This window comes from Malania oleifera, chromosome 5 (genome assembly GCF_029873635.1).
Source record: "Malania oleifera isolate guangnan ecotype guangnan chromosome 5, ASM2987363v1, whole genome shotgun sequence".
Taxonomy (NCBI): Eukaryota; Viridiplantae; Streptophyta; class Magnoliopsida; order Santalales; family Ximeniaceae; genus Malania; species Malania oleifera.
In genome coordinates this window covers 100,741,437-100,761,005 of record NC_080421.1, presented here as the reverse complement: position 1 = coordinate 100,761,005, position 19,569 = coordinate 100,741,437, and the positions used below count along the sequence as shown (strand labels likewise).

The 19,569-nt window shown below is 36.2% G+C and overlaps 1 protein-coding gene across 2 annotated transcripts in view; it reads right to left on the bottom strand.

The window, feature by feature from the left end:
* Positions 1 to 668: 668 nt before the first annotated feature.
* LOC131155021 (DExH-box ATP-dependent RNA helicase DExH8) overlaps positions 669 to 19,569 on the bottom strand; it is a 35,731-nt gene continuing 16,830 nt past the window's right edge. Inside the window, exons 8-14 of one of the 2 annotated variants that reach the window (XM_058107903.1) lie at positions 4,335 to 4,615; positions 4,122 to 4,241; positions 3,851 to 3,995; positions 3,505 to 3,716; positions 3,233 to 3,427; positions 2,164 to 2,691; positions 669 to 1,238 (exon numbers count right to left, since the gene is read on the bottom strand). In XM_058107903.1, the coding sequence (XP_057963886.1) occupies positions 1,029 to 1,238; positions 2,164 to 2,691; positions 3,233 to 3,427; positions 3,505 to 3,716; positions 3,851 to 3,995; positions 4,122 to 4,241; positions 4,335 to 4,615 (1,691 nt within the window). In that variant the 3' untranslated portion in view covers positions 669 to 1,028. Of the gene's footprint in view, positions 1,239 to 2,163; positions 2,692 to 3,232; positions 3,428 to 3,504; positions 3,774 to 3,850; positions 3,996 to 4,121; positions 4,616 to 19,569 lie in introns of both variants that reach the window. The other variant, XM_058107902.1, reaches the window with a different exon arrangement.

Sequence of the window (19,569 nt, the reverse complement as noted above, 5' to 3'; positions counted from 1 at the left end):
TTATTTCCTTATCCTTTCCTTTCTCCAAGTAAAATTCTTGATTCAAACAAGCAATGAAAGAACTTGAATTTCTCAACCAAAAAACCAAAAACAGAAAAAAAAAAAAAAAAAAAAAAAGGAACCTTTTTGACTCCCGCAAAAATCTCATCGCAACATAGTTTCGACAACACCCGTTTGGATTAAGAAAGTGAAGTAAAAAAAACAGAAAATGAGAGGGAAACTCATTTTTTATTTTATTTTCTCTTTATGTCAAATACTATTAAAAATAAAAATATGTTCTAATATAATTAAAATTTAGAAAAAAAAAATTGAATGTAAATAGTTTGTGAAGCCAAATTTTTGTTCATTTGATATATTTTTTATTTTATTTTTTTTAATTTCCTTGATAAACAAACATGAAAAAAAAAAAATTTTGAATTCCTTTATGTTTTCTTTCCTTTCAGTCATATTTTCCAAGTTTCAAATAGGGCATAACTAATATCAAAATCTCTTATCAAGAGATGATAGAATGCGCCGATTGGAACGAAGGCAAGAATGAATGTAGGAGTGAATAATTAATACCCAATACCAAACTTCATGTAGGACAAGCATGGAGATGGAAGAAAACAGGAAAGAACGAGAAAGGGAAGAAGAGAAATGGAAGATGATAGGAAAAAGGGACGTAGGCAGAGAAGAAATGGAAAGGGCAATATTGATTTGATTCAAAAGCCAACCACCCAATGTTTCACAACCCAGCTACCTGACATTTAAACACCTTACAATTAACAAAGACATAAATTTACAAATCAAAAGCTCTAAATCATAATAATAAATAACCCACTAGATTGGTCACACATGAAGACAAATCCCTATAATACGCACTGTGTGTGACAGCAATCCCTATGCTCATCATAGGGAAAGACAAAAGGCCGAAGGCAGTCCTCCAAATGACACAACTAACATCTACACCTGTACTTCTTAAGACATAATAAATAAACAATGACTTCAAAGGCACAGGCCAAAAAACCTTCTATGCATCCTACTGGATATCATGCATGCATGCATTTGTGAAAAATGGTGGTGTAATCACCAAACTGAATGTCAGTAGGAGGGTGCAAATCAAAAACATATGAGATAGCTCTTGATGCTAACATCGGTTTTTTAGTTTCCACTGTGTCCGACAGCTCCCCCAAGTTTGATTCATCAAATGGAAATGACTCTGTCAGGTAGAAGAAGCAATCTCTGCCCAGCTTTTCCACCTAAAAGACAATAATCACAAGTTAATAAACGAACAAGCATATAATAAAAAGACAGCCACCATAATAGAAACAACCATTACTCTCTCTTTAAATTATTTCGAGGCTGGGTGGCATTCTTTTCCAATGGTCATAAATAATAGATTGGTTTTCCCATCCCCGCGTAATAAACTTAGAAAACATAATAATATGGGCATTATGAATGTAACATGTTAATTAAAACTAAATGCATAACCAAAAACAACGTGAGTCATAAAGTATGGCCTGTTATCCATTTCCAAAATTTCCAAATAAGTACAAAATGCCACTTTATTTTCCAGCTTTACAAGATTTAAAGAAAATCTAGAAAAAGATAAAAACATGTTTCTCAACTTCCCTATACAAATTTGAAAACTAGAAAATAAGACGGTAATTTTCATAATTATTTGAAGCACTGAGAATTGAAAATAAAATCGTTTTCCATAAGAGATAGGGCCTTAGTGTTCCTTTCTCATTATTCCTTCCCCTGCCCCAATCACACTGGGGGTTGATAGGTGAACATTTGCAGTCCTATACATAAAGGCCTTTTAGCCGCGCTCATTTGCAGCCCTAGACATAAAGGCCTTTTAGCCACACTAACTCCTAAAAGCCACAATAAGATACACTCACATTAATAATACTTAAATTTCAACATAAGAGGCAGAGCTTACTATTAATTGGAAATATGAGCAACTACCTTGCTACCAATATATTTAGAACTTCCCCAAGTGGTACAACTTGGAAACCTAAATGAAGGTTCATGGTGCATAACACAACCATCTCCCACAGCCTAACCAATCTGTGCACAGATATGGCATGCATCTGATGCAATGCAGACAATTGCTTCCTAGATGAATAATTTCAACAGTGCTTAATGCAGCGGGAAAAGTTTAACACTGATAATTAATACCTCTAATTGTGAAAATCTGAGATTGTTCATGGTAACAATAACTTGCATTTCATATAAGGCATCTGCAAGCATTCGGATTGTTAGATACTCAAAGAATTTCTGCATGAGCCGTCTCTTTTCTACCAAACTTTCACCACAACTATCAAAGTTAGGAAACCATAAGACACATTTGACTTCATCCCATGGGATTGGATTCTCCCTTCCTTGGGACATGATTGAGTTGTCTGGGTGATGGAGGCCCCAGAGAATTCTAATGTTAGTTAATGATGGTTCGCATATGGATGTTTCTGACAGACATGTTGTGCAGATTATCTTAGAAGGATCACAATAACGAGAGAGATTTGAGGAGAAATGCAAATCAGTATCATCCAATACAAGAACGGATCCATCAGAAGTAGGAAGCAATTTTAAAAATGACGCAGCATCAGCTTCTCCATCTTCTGGCACACATAAACTTGATTCATTATATGAAGAACCAGATGCACCTAGATCGTGAAGGAAAAAACAAGAATCTCCATAACGACAACCCTGCAGAGGCACATACGGTCATCAGAAACAAAACAAATTACACAGCATGGAAATGCTTCAAAGTAAGAAAACATCAAATACTCAATATGCCATTAACTTGTCCGCCATTAAAAAATGTCACTAGATATGCAAAACAGATTAATTTCCTAAAAATAGCACAAGGGCAAATGGGGGATCAAAATGTTTACTTCAATTTAAAAAAATAATGTTCCCCATGGCAGAGATTCAGGATAAGAGACATCAAAAGATCCTCTAGCAGGATGTGAAAGAACACAAAAAGAGACCTGCATAGCTCTTGTTTAGAACAATGAAAATAAGATAATTATAAATATACTCATGCTTAACGACAAATAAGTAAAGAAAATGAAGAAATATTTCTTGGTTAATAGAGTAAAATCATAAGAAATTATTCTTAAAGGTATACACATTCTCATAATATAGAGTGCTAGCCCACAAAAAAAGTAGCATAGTGTATCACTTTACAGCAACCTATGGAAAAAGGTTGAGCACTTTAAACAGAAACAACCAGAAAACCAAGTACCTGGAAAGAAAGGAAAAATTTGCAAACAGGTCTTCTGGCCTGAAGTGAATGAGAGAATAAGCATTGACTGCCCCTATTGCAAGACCCACTGAGAAAAAATCTACATAAAGCACGCTCACCAACCACATCGAAACCATTATCATTAACATCACTCTGCTGATTGCCAGGTATGTCTTCAGCATACTGAGCTCTCATCTGTCAAACACAAAAAGAAAGAAACTTCATTCTTGATGTCAGAGAAAACACATGCAAAGGAAGCAAAAAAATATTACCTCTTTAATAATTGTTGCCATATTTTCAGCAACATCATTGTTTCGAAAATGGCTGGAAGCAACAAATGGCACAGCAATGCAGTTCATTGTTCCACTAACTCTCTCAAATTTCTCATCATCAGTAGCAATTGCGTCTGCATCGACACTTGGCTCACTTTTGAGAAGACACGTATGCTCAAATTCATAAGGATCATAGTAAAAAGGTAGACCGTCTGATTTAACCAAAAATTTAGGCCGAAACCGGTGCACTGAAATTAATATATTCTCATCTGCAAAGGAAGATGCCTGAACTTTCAAGGAAAATTTGGATATAATGTGCTGAAATAATAATGTTGAAGAACCATACATATTTCAGAGATATGCTGCAGAGATGATTGCACAAGATTGTGGAAGGAGCACCATTCTTGTTCAATCTTAGGGACCAATGCTCGGGTAGCTTTCATCTCACCAAAATTCAGCAGTTGTTTCAAATGCTCAAGACGGTGCTTATCCTGCAGAGAAAGAACACAATATAAATCATCAAATCCATTTAGATAAATTCATAAACATACCATTAAGATAAAAATGTAATGTAAAGAACAACTTTCAGTATATTTGCACAGAACAGGCTTCCGTACCTTGAAAACTCGCTGCCAAAAATGAAATGCAGATAGGTTCGCCATAAATATCACCTCTTTTCTGCCACTAAGGGCCTTGTTACCATATCCACCAAGGTAGCTGTCGGTGTACTCTGTGAACTGAAGAATACAAGTTATTAAACAGAAAGAACATTTGTCCAAGCAATCGTGAGTATGTAAAATTGTAAGATTTAAACACTTGAAAGTTGATACCAAAATTTCTTGCCCAAATGGATGAATAATTGGAAGAGGCTGTGTGTCCATCAAAATGCCAAGCAGTATACCTTCACGTAGCATTCCTATGTCTCCAGACTTAATAATAAGGACAGAAGCATCAAAAGACAATGAGAAACTGGCAATAAGTCGTCCATAGAATGTGGGCTCATACCGGCCTCTAGCAGATGTTTGCTCCAATGCTCGGATGTAAACAAGTAAACTCAATGCGTCTTCAACAACTTCAGGATCTGGCGGATCCAAAGCCTTCTGCAACAAGACTAACATCAAAAGCTCTATGTATAAGAACCCATTTCAGTTTGCAAAGTAATAACATGTACAAAACCAATGCAAGCATGAAGACCCCACAAATAGCAAATTATCAAATGGAAGATGCTGTTTAACACCTTGTAGTTCTCCTCATCTGGTGACAGTAAGTTGAACCACCAAACCTTTTCAATCTTAGAAGAGACTACTAGGTTTACATTTTCTCATTCGATCAGGAACATGATTTTTACAAAAGAAACTCTTTAACAGGCAAAAACACTTACTAATCATCTTATCAATGAAACAAAACTAAAAAAATTGTCAATCAGCAGGACTTTTTTGATAATAAAATAAAATCACTTGTTAAATTGTGATCATGCTTGGAGGGTATGGAATAAGTTATTTGGTATTTTAAATGAATTTTGGGTGAGTTCTGAGGCAGTGGAGGACTTCTTGGCAGTTTCTTTTGTCAGCTTTTTGGCAGGAAAAAGGAAAGGGCAGCACTCTGGAAATGTGTTGTCTTTGCAGTCTTTTGGGAGATGTGGATAGAGCATAATATGAGAATTCTTCCAGGGAAGAAGTCATCATATTTGCTGGTTTGGCAGAAGATACATTATTTGGCTTCTCTTTGGTATGTGGGTCATGGGAATTTTAAGGGGGTGAACTTTTATGATATTCAGCGCAATTGTTATTATTTTTTCAATTGTTAGTTTGCACTGGTTTTATTTGTTCTTTTTAGTTTCAGGGTTTTTCTCTGTTTTTGTCTCAATTTTTCCAGACTTTGCTAAGGAGATGTCTTATTATCCTGGTTGTACATTCTTAATCTACTAATGATATCCTTCTTTTGCTATAAAAGAAAAAAAAAAAAAAAACACTTGTTAAATTTTTTTGGAAATTAAAAATCAAACTTAAATTTTTACAAACTGTTATTTGCCTAAACAACAAACATTATTGAAGTTACGACAAACTGGCTAAATAAAAACCAAATGCAACTTGGTAACTAGCCAACACTGAGCAATGAGCACGCTGCACATGCCTAAACAAAACGTATCTCAAGTTCAAGATGCAAGCCAAACATGAGTGATGCCCAAACCTATAGCAATTTATATATTCACCATACTTTGTTAACATGTAATTGAAATTATTATGGTTTGATGGCAAATTACCACGGAGAACTCCACAGAACTTAGGAAGTGACCAAGCTAATGCACCTTCTTACATATATAAATATTGTTGGAAATATAATAGAAGGAAAAATATTTACTAATAAAATTAATATTAGATAAAAATACAAATGTTTATCAGAAGCTGGCGTGGAAAGACCACTGTCCTTAAAGTCGATTGCGCACCCTACGGAGAATATTTCTCAGTATATATAGCACACGACCTCCAGGATTACTCGGCTGATTCAGTCTTGCGTGCACTCACAAACACCAAAGCAATAGGAGATGTAGAGTCGTTTAGTTACCCAACAAAATATAAATCTCAAGAAAGATTAGAAGATAAAGTTATTTGAAGAAGAAACCCGTATCTTGAAATGAAGTTGGATCACAGTTTATATAGGTAAAATTAAGCATAACTTCCAGCATCATAAATACGAAACCGTTAAAGTAGTAGTTAATATTCTAAAAATGTTAAACTAATATATAAACTTAACGTGTACTTAATTAAAATAAAAACTGGTGATTGTTATATAATATTTATTAAATAGATAGTTTTATTTTAATTTGAAACATCTAACATTGATAAGGTAATACCAACAATCCCCCACATGGTTCAAAATTTTAAAAAAAAAAATCGAAGAAAGATAAAAAAAAAAAAAAACCAGTGTTGGGTAACTACGAGATGTAATGCATTGGGTGACAATACCTTTCGGTTTAAATTGCACTTAGAGAAAAAATGTTACAGGTTACAAGAACTTGGTGGATATTAAAATTCTTGAACCAAATTCTTTTAGCGTAACACTATGTAAACACATCACTCACATAACATCTCTAGACAAAAAACTCCTGCGGGTTGGTACGAATAGACCATGCACCATACCTAGATATTCATGAGTACTCTAGAAAGTTTTAGCCCAATAAACTTTCATAGGAAGCGGTCCCACTTCCACGCTCACATAGCTAAACCCATCAAGTGTGTGATTGTAACTAAACACACTACCTAACAAAGGATATGAATTTATTACAAGATAAACTCAACCTCATAATCGTTACAGCTGCACCATTCAAAACAGTATAGGGATGATCAAAACAGATAAGAGTGCTCACCAAACTACTCAATGACTTGTTATTACCCATTGAGCCTAATTCATGGAATCTCCAATCACATAAGTTGGGTTGCCATCACTAGCATTTTATGTTAAGGGCTTCAGAAACATCCCCCCTCGATGTTTATTTTCTATTAGCTTTTTAGCTAGACTTTTAGTTAAGGAAATCATTAATCAACAATTGTTTCTCAATAATCATATTTTGATCACAATGATATTAGGTACCCCCACATTTTTGTGATCACATTATTAATAGCCCAATTTGACTATTCAATTAGTTCAGGTTAGTCCACAAATATAACAAATACACTAACCAATGCTAATACTATGGCTATGCATCTATTATCCACTTCGATAATGCACCACAAAAACAAATAATTTACACACCTATGTGTGTTTACACTTTAATTTATCCATGTCATGTTATGGCAAATCAAGTTCATCCTCTATGCCTTATTTGCACCTATTAATTTGCCTCTCAAAGACATAAAATCATTAATAACAATCATGGAGGATACATATGTTTATCTGCATGCTTATGCATCATCACACATTTTCATGAATGAACAAGAATACCAAAAACCACATTGGATACACCCTGCAGCTAAAGATAATAAATTTGTGTGACTCATTCACTTCATTATTGGAAAAATAGGTAATATTCTATTTTATATAATAGAATTGAAAGACAAAAAATTACAATATTGTCTACTACAAAAAAGTAGAAAATGATCCACTGAAAATGCTAATGCCACAATAAAAGGTTTACATTTAGATATCACTAAAGAAATTACTTACTATATCCTATTCATGTAAATGGCTGAAGCATTCGTAATAAAATCAATTCAAAAATAATGTCAGCTCATTTATGCACACATGCTTCCTCCACTTAAAAACAATTCATAAAAATAGTGTGGAGCACTTAAATTCTTATATTACTGCGAAGGCCACTATTAATTAGGTTGAGATCTATAGAGAAAACCTCACAATCCCAAGAATTTTTTCTCCCATTTTATAAACAAATTTACCATCTGTTTAAAAAAGAAAAACAGGGTCCCAAAAAGAAATTTTTTTTAAAAAAAGTAAAGAAACTCGCAAGAGTTATATAAACGTATTTTCTGCCCCTTGAAATGCATGCTTCACCCATTGAAGGAAATAATATTTGAGCTTGAGGATTACTATCTCTATGCTCCGTAATAGATGGAATTCTTTTACATAACCAACAATTATTTGATGCTCTCAAAGCATTATTACCATAGAAAGTCTTCATAAATGAACTTGGATTTGGTTTACAAATCATGCAAGTATTTTTCAAATAAATCAACCCAAACGATAGGTATGAAGGTTCTAACAATTCATAAGAATTGAGTGAAACGCATATGAGATGGAACAATCAAAAATTGAACATGTCAATGAAGCAAATTGGAGAAGTCAAACACTCTTGCTTAACTAAATCACTTGCATAAAATGAAATTTTCCAACAAACACCAAATTAAAACATTTTTAACAAAATAAATAAACTAAACGCAATTTTACTAAAATTGCTTTACAAATTAATGATCTAAAATTTCTACAATATTTGTGACAACATTTGCAATTGATTTTTCCAATGTTCCTGTTTGGCTCCCCCAAAGTTGTGCAACGCACAACTGGGAAAAAAAATATATCATTTAAACTTCTAACAAATACAAATAAAATCAATTTAATGGATTGTAATATCGTTCAAACCAAAAATAAAATCAAAACTGCTACAGGCTAGTTTAAGTTAAATAATAGTGAAAGAGATGGTGATTATATCATGGTATTAAGCAAAGGAACAAACACATTACTTTATCGACACTCTACTTGATCCACACATTTCTTGCCAACTTCAGCAAATCATGATTGCACCAATCAACAAATTGCCTTGATCAACACGAAATTTAGGGTCCGACCAAAGCACCAAAACTCAACCATAACAAATTAGGACAAGATGGTCAAATGTAAATTTCACGTGCAAGAAAAATTTGTTACTACATGCCTTGTTCTCATTGTGCTAAAATGAAACCAGCTTTAAGATTGTTGGAAATGTAATAGGAGGAAAAATATTTATTAATAAAATTAATATTAAATGAAAATACAAATACGTATCAGAATTTAAGGTGTGGAAAGATCACTATCAAAGACGATTTTATGCCTACGGAGAAGATTTCTCGGTACATATAGCGCACAACCTCCAAGATTACTTAGCTGGCTCAGTTTTGTGAGCACTCACAAGCACCAGAGCAATAGAAGATGTAATGTCGTTTAGCTACCCAACAAAATATAAACCTCAAGAAAGATTAGAAGATAAAATTATTTTTAAAGAAAAAAAATGTATCATGAAATGAAGCTAGATCACAGTTTATATAGGTAAAATTAAGAATACTTCCAGCATCATAAATATGAAACCGCTAAAGTAGTACTTAATATTCTAAAAACATTAAACTAATATATAAATTTAACGTATACTTAATTAAAATAAAAACCGAGGACTGTTATATAATATTTATTAAATAGATAGTTTTATTTTAAATTGAAACATCTAACATTAATACAGTAATACCAACAAATATAACAACTTTACATGCTAAATAGTGTAAGAATTCATCAGCTGGAGCTCAACTTATGTCAGGACCCCCAAGATTTCAACTTGCGCCACACCCAGCCTCTCTTGAATAAAAATTTCAAATAAATACTAATTGCATTAAGACTTCGAACCATTCTCACTAATTTATCAGGTTGGGCTTGGTTAAAGTCAGATTCTGGCCCACCAAATTCAATGGAAAGATACCTGATGCTGCGCAGGCACACTCAAGAAACACACACACTATGGTCACCAAGCCCAAAACACAAAACGAAGTTTTATTCAATAATCAACCTGCCTCCAAAGGCTTACAACTCAAAATATATAAGAATTATTGCCATTAAATCATAATTAATAAAAAATAAACTCAAAGATTCAAAATAAAATCACAAAATCAAGTCATACGATCAATTCAAAATCAAATCACAAAATAAATTCAAATTTTGGATCTTCAAATCAAAATATAGTTCTTTTCTTGAATGATATGTAGGGTCTTGAGCCAGTCCAAGCCCCCATGATGAACACTCCCTCTCACTATCATTCTCCCCCACCACACAAAGTTGGACCTTGAGCCCAAATTAATAGAAGGTGGACTTGGAGAATGGGGATGAGTCTAAGACGACTCCATATCTTCATATATCACTAGCATGTTAGAAAATGGTTGAAATTGCAACTCATAATAGTTCCAACCATTAGACACTCATAGTGTTCTCACAACCATCATTAGATCATGTGATACATAAATTGCCCAGGCTACCCAAATACTATGTCAAAAATGAGTATATTGCAAACATAGAATCGTAACTTGAAGATCATTTGCCACCCTCCCCCAAAAATATCAAGAGGACAAGCTATTTCTGAAACATGCTCAAAATACAAAACATTCACTACGTAAAACTTGAGAACATGTAATCTCAACTCGACATCGCATGTGTGGATATCAACTTATCAAATTAATCTCCTACTCATGTGTTGACAACAACACTTACTAGTCGTCGGGATCCCTCATGTTGGACATACCCCTCATATCTAAAAAGCTCATTCAAATTAGGAGATAGTCTCGAGCTTGGCTTTAACGCACCTCAATGAACAAACATGCACAAGCTATTCATTGTCAAAACTGTGTGCACCAAGAAGGTCCAAATGCTCGTAGAGATAATTGGTCTCCTTTGACTTCTTCTCTTCCACTAATAAGGACTTCTTTCTAGGCCACTGCAGAGATACAATGGTACCCATCTCCCCACATTCGTAGCATTCTACCAAAGGCCTTTTTGGACAGCAAGCTTCCACTAGCTTTAAAGCATTCATTTGCCTCAACTTTTGGCTCCCCGATGTCCGACTAATTTTTTCAATTGATCTTCAAGAAGATGAATCTACATCTCTGGCACAGGATGCATCCAAATAAAAGGATTCAAAATGTTGGCTATGAGCTTGATTCGGATGTTGTACCGCAGTCATCCTATGTACATGAGGACTTTCTGATGGTCACTCTCACCAAATATATATGTCAGGCAAGGAGGCAACAAAATTACGAAGTGTATGTGTCAACATCTTTGCCATGAATGAATGAACACATTCAGATTAGATTTCATGAGCACAATTGATTGGCACAGACTTATGAATCAACATCTCCATCCAAATCCGCCTAGCTATCACACCCTTCATTCAATTCCAACACATTCAATTCTAACACTATGGCTCTATATAACCTCACTAAATGCAGGTATAATCCTTTAAATAGGTTATGGTGGGGTTGACCTTATCCTCAGCTCGAACACCACCGTAAACAAGAAGTTCTCTAACTAGTTAAACCAATAATAAAGTTCATATGCTCACCTTTCCCATTTTAATCGGACAACGTGACCTTGTTTTTTTAGTTGAAGCATAGAGAAATTACCCACATGGGGTTCTAGTGACTTCTAGTGTTCACTCATCAGTGAAGACGGCCATAGAAGAGGTACCACCACTATCACCCATTCACTCGCTCCCTTTCCTATCTAAGCCTCCAAATAAGCCAACACTTCGGTCAGTTGAATGGCTATGTCCTTGATGTCTCTACAAAGGCCTACGATGCCCCTACTATTTTGTTGAACAACCACATGAGGTCATGATCATAGGCGTGATCTTGCCAATCATTCAAATTGACCACAATCTCATTGCACGTTGCATAGTGACGCTTGAACACTTCACAACTTGTGAAGGGCCTAGCACTATTTATGGCAAACTAGCCTAACTGGTCAACCAAAAATATACCACAATTTCACCACACAAACAAATTCACATCCATCAATTAAAAAGTAAAGGGAAGCAATAAGCAAACATGAAAGTAAATGAGACACTAGCTTAACTGCTCAACCGATAATATACCACAATTTCACCACACAAACAAATTCACATCCATCAATTACAAAGTAAGCGGAAGCAATAAGCATACATGAAAGTAAATGAGTCACATGGCAAACTATGAAACAATGCAATCCGCTATTGACACCTCCGTAGGCAACATGTGCTCAACCAGGGAGGGAAGTGGGCTAAACACGTTTACAATAGCTAGTAAAATTTTACAATGATTGGCAAACACTCACACTTCCCCTAAAGAGCTTTCTATGCTATACTTACTCTGTCACTAGGAAACATAAAAATGATCAAGGAGTAATATGCACTACTTTCACTACTGCATTATCCAACTCAAAAGAATAAACCCATCCCTATATAAGACAAGTAGTCACAGACAAGCATAATGCCTTCAACAAGCTTGGCTTAGGACATTCTAGCCCCTTTATGCGGCCAATGTCCTTCTAGACTTCAACACTAACTACTCCTTAACTTTGTCCACAAACAATTTCAAGTCTTTCGCCAACATCCAGCTGATTTTTCCGTCTTCAAGGCCCTACACCTCACTAACAACTCGCTTCTTCCTAGATGATGTGAACTCTCTTTATGCAAGGATATCTTCAACTTCTCAGGTTGCAATGTCTTCAATGGTGCTCTAGCTAATTAACTTCTACTTGGATCTTCAATGTCTACGATGAATGCATTGAGGCAGCTGATATGAAACACAAGATGCACCTTCATCCTAGTTGGAAGATCAACCTCATACGAGAACTTCTTGATTTTGGCCAAGATGGACACTATTCCTTCATATTTGCATAATCTCCTATCTCAACCTTGTAATGACTTGATCTATTCTAGATGGAGCTTAACCAGCACCAAGTCACCCACGTTGAAGTGCAACAGTATTCTCCATTGATCTGCCCACTTCTTCATCCTTGCTTGGAAGCTTTCTCCAACTCAGGCAATTTTCGCATTGTCTCCATACTTTGGTGAAGATGTACACTCTTGGACTCTTTCCTCCATACAACTTGTCCACTGTGTGAGGTTAGCAATCGCTAGCATGTTACAAGCTCAAAAGGACTCTAGTTAGTTATTAAGCTCTTTTGAGTGTTGAACATAACTAAGCCACATTGAGTAGGTGCACCCAATTATTTTTGCCGACAATGACGAAACAGTGCAAGTACTCCTCTAGTAGCCTGTTGAATCTCTTTATCTACCCATTATTTGTGGGTGGCTTGAAGAGATGTCAAGTTGTGAACTGAGCATTGTAAAAAGTTCTATCAAAAAGTAGGTTGTGTACGTCTCCATCACTGACAATATCTCGAGAACACCCCAATACTTCATCAAGAACATTTGTGATGTATCCTTGCCGAGGGTACTTCAGTAAAGTGTTAGTATGAAATATTGTACTTTGAAAACCTATCCATAACCATAAATATAGACCCTGTGCCCCCAACTCTAGGCAACTTGGTGATGAACTCAAGTAAGACACCTCCCACAATCTCTTTGGTACTAGAAGAGGCTCCAACAGTCCCACAATCTTCTTCCACTCGACCTTATCTTCCTAGCAGGTAACACAGGTGCCAATAAATTCAACCACCTTATTGCACATGTGTGGCTAGTAATGCCTCTACTTGAACAATGCCAAAGCCTGATACCATCCTAGGTGATCTCCCATATCATGACACTCTCGCAATAGTCTTTCTTAAGTCACGAGGTACAAAGAATCAATTAGCATGTCAATAGCAAGGTTGTTAGAATCAAGGTTCGAAAAGGGATCGTTGTTGGGGTCTACAAGACCGAATCGTAGCATCGGATCGAGAATCGTAAGATTCTACTTTCAATGTAAAATAAATATTAAAAAATTATATATGTGGAACTTTATGGCATGTCTTAAAACTAAAAACTTGGTTAGTAACTTAGTAATTATAAGAAGTTAAAAATACACTAAAAAGTTCAAACAATAAAAAAAGAAAAAGAAGAAGAAAAACAGTGCTCACTGTTGAGCCTTTTCAAGAAGCAGATCTGTTACGAAGCATACTTCTGCAGCTCTGCTGGGCCTACTGGCTTGGCTCTTTTCTTGGTTGCTGCTGATCAAACAAGAAATATGTTGAAGAGAACTGAGGTGTACTTTTTTAACACCAAAGAAGAAAAGAGACTGAGGACTGAATTCTTGTCAAACCCCAAGAACTCTGGTTGTTGAAGACCAAAGAACTGCTGATCAAACAACAAGACTGCTAGCTGCTGCTGATCAAACACCAGTCACCAGATGGAGGCCCCTCTGGTTGTTGAACAGGAGAGAAATTGAAGAGCTGGGTTGCAGAACTTCAATGAGTAGAGGAATAAGGTGTCGAACTCCAGGGAAGTCAGGTGCATATTTTGCTGAATCTGTTCATTGATGGGAGGCTGAGGGCTATTTTGCCCCAGTTTTTGAAGATTTTGGACCAAACATAAACCTTTTGGGGCTTTTGGGCCAATAAAAACATGTATTGGGCCATATTATCAAAGCCCAAAGAGAAAAAAAAATCCTAATCCAGGTAGCAAAATAGGATACATACGATTCTAGGACTCCAATTCTACTTGATTTCGATTTTTGTTGTGACTTGGATCGTTTGGGTAAATCAGGATCGTAGAATCATAGTACGATTCTACAATCCAGATCATGATTTTAACAGCCATGGTCAATAGTAATCTGTCCTCTAACCAAAACTCTACACTTTGCCCTCTTCCAGCAACTTCATGAGGTTTTAGGCAAATGGATCTTTGGCAAGGTTCCCCTTACGTACTCCCGCATTGTCGTGGTAACCTTACTTGCCATCAAGTACCAATTAGAAGGTCAAACCTCTTCAGTGCATTTGCAAATTGATTCCTCCATCTCACTTTCTCAAAAAATAAATAAATAAATAAAAATCAGATTTTGCCAAGAGTTCTTGCCGAAGGGCCCGCTTGAGGGATAACTTAGGCAATGTAAAGAAATGACTAATAGTTGAGTTATTTGTTTTCACCATGTACTTAGACTCAATTAGGTAAAGCTACCACAGGTGTACATAATGAACCACAACTAGACTCTCCTCCTCTTGATCCATACTTCTGCTTAGCTTTCACTACGTTTACGACTTTCATGTAGTTAAAATTTTCAAACCAATTATAACTAGAGAATCACACACCCAAAATGCGTAAGCCTCAACTAAAAAGGCGCAAAAAGTGTGCTTTTTGTAAAAATGCGTAAGCCTCAGCATGTAATGTGTTAGCCTTTTTGGAATTTGGTATTTTAGATTGAGCCTCAAGGCGTTTTAAGCATGCCTTGCCTTGAGGTGAGCCTCGATTGAGCCTTTTAAAACACTGGTCTATACCTCAAAGAGCTTCATAATATGCAAAAGAGCAAGTACCGCATCTTGCATCATGGCGTCCTTCAAGTTGTCAAAGACTCCCTAGCACTCCTTCGTCCAGTTCCACCTAATAATGGAGGCACCATCCCGTATGACTCTTTAGCAGAGGACTTCACACCTGATAACAACTCGATCTCGTACTCTACACCTTGTCACAAAGGTAAGCAATGTGGTAGGTTATCAAATATCACAACTTTGTATTCCAAAACATCTTGGATGATAATAAGCACCCGCTCGTGTCCTACTTCATCCACCACCAAAAGGCAAGATATGTTGGCCTACCCCTTCTCAGACCATTCTTGATTTGCATGGCTGAAAGGAACTTATTGTCATCTCCTTTCTTCGCAAGGGCTTGCACCACATAAGGATGACATCCCACTAAACAAGAACCAACAAACAAGATTAGTACCGCCTTAATCTCCCTTACAAAAACCATTCCAAGTATCACTTGGAAATCATCCATCAAAACTGTTATGAGATTCGCATGTCCTGTCCGTTGTACAAGATTCACAGTCACTTGCTTGGCTACTCCCAAAAGATTGAGCTGCAGAATTAACCACTTCAATGTGTCCTAAATCCTTCTCCAAGTTAAAGTTAAGCCTCAACACTTCCCCGATAAGGCAAAGTTATGGGTAGCCCTAGCATCCACCATAGTAAGGGTGCACTTCCCATGATCCGTAAACTCACAAACATTAACCCTTTACTATGGGTAACTTTTAATTCTTTTGTCTTCCTTTCCAATGCATTAAGTAACCTCTTTGCACCCATCCTCGGAGTATCCTCATCATCATCATCTTGTCCTTGTGTCCCCTTCGCATGGAAGCTTGCAAGGCATTAAGCATTGACTTATAAGGGCAATCAACAACTCTATAAGGACCTTGACATAAGAAACACGTCAAATTATTTTTACCATTAGATGTGTTTGAAGACTGAGACAATGAAGCTACCTTTGAAGTCGATGCCTTGGTGTCGGCTCCCTCATATACGGGTTTGCCCCATTTGAAAGACTTTCCATTACTCCCACTCAATGCACCACTTTCTTTGAACGTGGTGGAACTCTTTCCAGCACAAGTAGTCAAAGCATTCCACAACAACTTGTGCAGCAGGCAAGTCTTGACCTTTTTGTCAATGAAGTTCAGACCTTGCTCACAATTTCAATTCTTCAAGGAAATCGAACAGCTTGTCTTTCTCTAACATATCTTGGATATCCAACATCAAATCAGAGAATTGTTTCACACTCCTTTAGTGAACTAGTATGGTTAAGATATCGGAGTTTTCAAAAAAGAATTGAGCATATTGTACTAAACATTTTCAGAAAAGAATTGCGCCTTGAGGCTCTCTTCAAATTTGTCCAACTACCAATTACACACCGTCCATTCTAAATCTCATCGTACTTTGTACGCAACCACAGCTTAGCATCTCCACTCAAGTATATTGTTGTCATGGATACTTTTGCCTCCTACAAATTGTCCTTAACACACAAAAGTATTGTTCCATCTCAAATAAGTTCCCCAACTTCTAATCATCATGGGCACCCCCATACACTCTAGGTTCTTGGACCCTTGATCTTTCATATTCTACCCCTATAGAATTGGAATTTCCGATAGCACAAGCCATCAGGTTCATCTTGGTAATAAGCTCAATAAATGGATTTGTAGCACAAACTTAATACTGTTTTTGGGATCTCTTCAATACAACAACACGTTCCGCAAGTCAGGGCATCTCTATGGCCATATTGTTGGCTATCTCAACATGTGCCTCTAGAGCATCAATTCCCTTGGTATTCTTGCGTGGCATGGTTCTCTTACCAATGCTTCACACAATCCCACAATTCAAAGACAACTAAATCATAAAGCAATTAACCAACCTCTAATACCAATTGTCACAATTCAAACACTTCACACCTTGTAAAGGGCTTATGACACACTAGCTTAACTAGTCAGCCAAAAGTACACTCTATCTCACCATGTGAATAAATTTACAACCATTGAAAACAAAGTTAAATAGGGCCAGCAAACAAGCATGCATGTAGATATGAGTCAAGTGATAAATCATAAAGCAATGCAATTCATTATTTACACCTCCGCGAGCAACGCACTTTTAGCAAGGGAGGCAAGTAGGCTAAATACGTTTACAATAGCTAGTGAGTTTTACAATGATTGATGAGCACTCACCCTTCCCCTAAAGAGCTTTCTATGTTATTCTAGCTCTGCTATTAGGAAACATTAAACTGACCAAGGAGTCATACTCCATTTTCTGACTAAGGCATTCTCCTACACAAAAAATAAACTTATACTATTATTTATATGATGATTACCCATCTCAGGTACAAGAGAAGCAGTCACAGGCTATGCCCTAAACAAGCTTGGCTAGTGACACACAGGCTCAAACTAGTCCTTCATCACCATGGTTTTGTACGTACAATCAAATTGGGGCTTAGGTTGTGTGCTAATAGAGCAAAGGTGACTATGAGGCTAACACTAGTGAAGCACACTAACAGAGGCTGCACTATTGGAGGGTTCTTTCGTGAATCACAATGACGATGATGATAGTTGTCCTCGAAAGGACGATGAAAAGTAGATGAGTTCCACTGTTCATTGATGAAGCAATGTCCTTGGTGGAAGACACATAGTGGGAATACAACACATAGGTTGGCTCTGATACCAAGTTCATGTTGGACGGCACACTTAAGAAGCACACACTCTCCTGGTGCCAACCCGAAAACACAACCAATTTTTATCCAACAATCAACCTGTCCTCGAAGGCTTTACGACTCACAATATATTAAAAAAAAAAAAAAATCAGTTTCCTAACTTGCTATAAAGAATTATTTCCCAAACTAAATCATAATCAATTCAAAATTAAATCATAAAACCAATTTAAAATCTAGATCTCCATATCAATATATATATATATATATAGATATATTCTTGAATAATATGTACAACCTCCAACTCAGTCCAGGCCTCCAAGTTGGTCCAAGCCTCCAAAACAGTCAATACCTTCCAATCATCACCACTCAATTCGTGTCAAAATAGACTATTTAGTCATTTGCCTTTTAACTCGAGCATCTCTTCAAATTATGAATTTAGATTCCAAGATTCAAAAAAGATGGAACACATTCTACTACTAAAAGAGGATTCAAATTTATTTATTTATTTTGTGAAAGTGTGAACAGCATTTTGGAGATAATAATACCTTTTAATAGTTGCTAATAAAAATTGCAAGATGACAAAAATACCCTTAAAAACAAACTTCTAAATTTTGCTTGCATACTGTCATTCACGCGTTTTTTATTTGATGGTGGGAGAAAGAGAATGGGGATTAGAAGAGATCAAGAAATCTACACAAGAAAATGGAGCATCTAGAGAAATTAATAGAGTAATGGAGAGACAGAGAAAAAAACAAATTGATCGTCCAAATAGAATGGAACATGGAGAGGCAAACCACCTCTTTCTCAAAACACACACACACACTCACACACAAGTATGTGAGCTAACCCACATAAAAGAAGAAAACTAGCATCTCTTTCATCACTCTTCACCCTTCCATACTCCACGTGTACCTTTGATTCTCATGCCTCTTTCATTACCATGTTTTCTAGCATGATGATTACCTAAAACCAGACCATCAACATCATGCTTGCACTACAACTTGACATTTTATCCAAGCATTGGTCACTTTTCTATAATTTTTTGTTTTTAACATTTTATCCCAACATTGGTCCCCATGGCCAAAGGGATGGTTGGTTTCTTTCCATTTGCATTATCTTCAATATTCTTGAACTTATATCGTCTATATTGTCCAGTGTGATCATCATCACTGATCTGAAAATGGTGAGGCTCAATTCCAAAGGTGCTCCCATCAGCAACACCGTAACACCAGCAGCTTGAGGCAATGGCCATGCCATGGACGTCCTCCTAAGCATGACAATGGAGCTGCTAGAGAGTGGCTTTGATTTAATGACGACCATCAGATTAAGGCCACAAAGATAAAATTAGCTTTTCAGGAGCCAAAAATGTTCATGCTTCCAAATACTTTTTCCTCTTTTTACTCCTACGGACTAAATTCCTTGCCATTCTCCTCTCAAATGCTATTACCTTTTTTAAAAGTTGTGTCTTTGATCATAGCAAACCTATTGTAAATATTTGTTTCATGAAAAAGAAATCACTTTAACAGTGGTGGATAAGAACATCCCTTCCCTTATGACTCTCTAGCCTCTCTAACTTGCAATTTATTGATGAAATTGCACATAGAGTTCAATAATGAATGATGTGGCAGCATACCAATCCACACATACACCAGCATTTAGAAATTGGTTAATTGGCAAAGATACATGTACTTGATGTCCCTTGACTTTTATCACGGAGT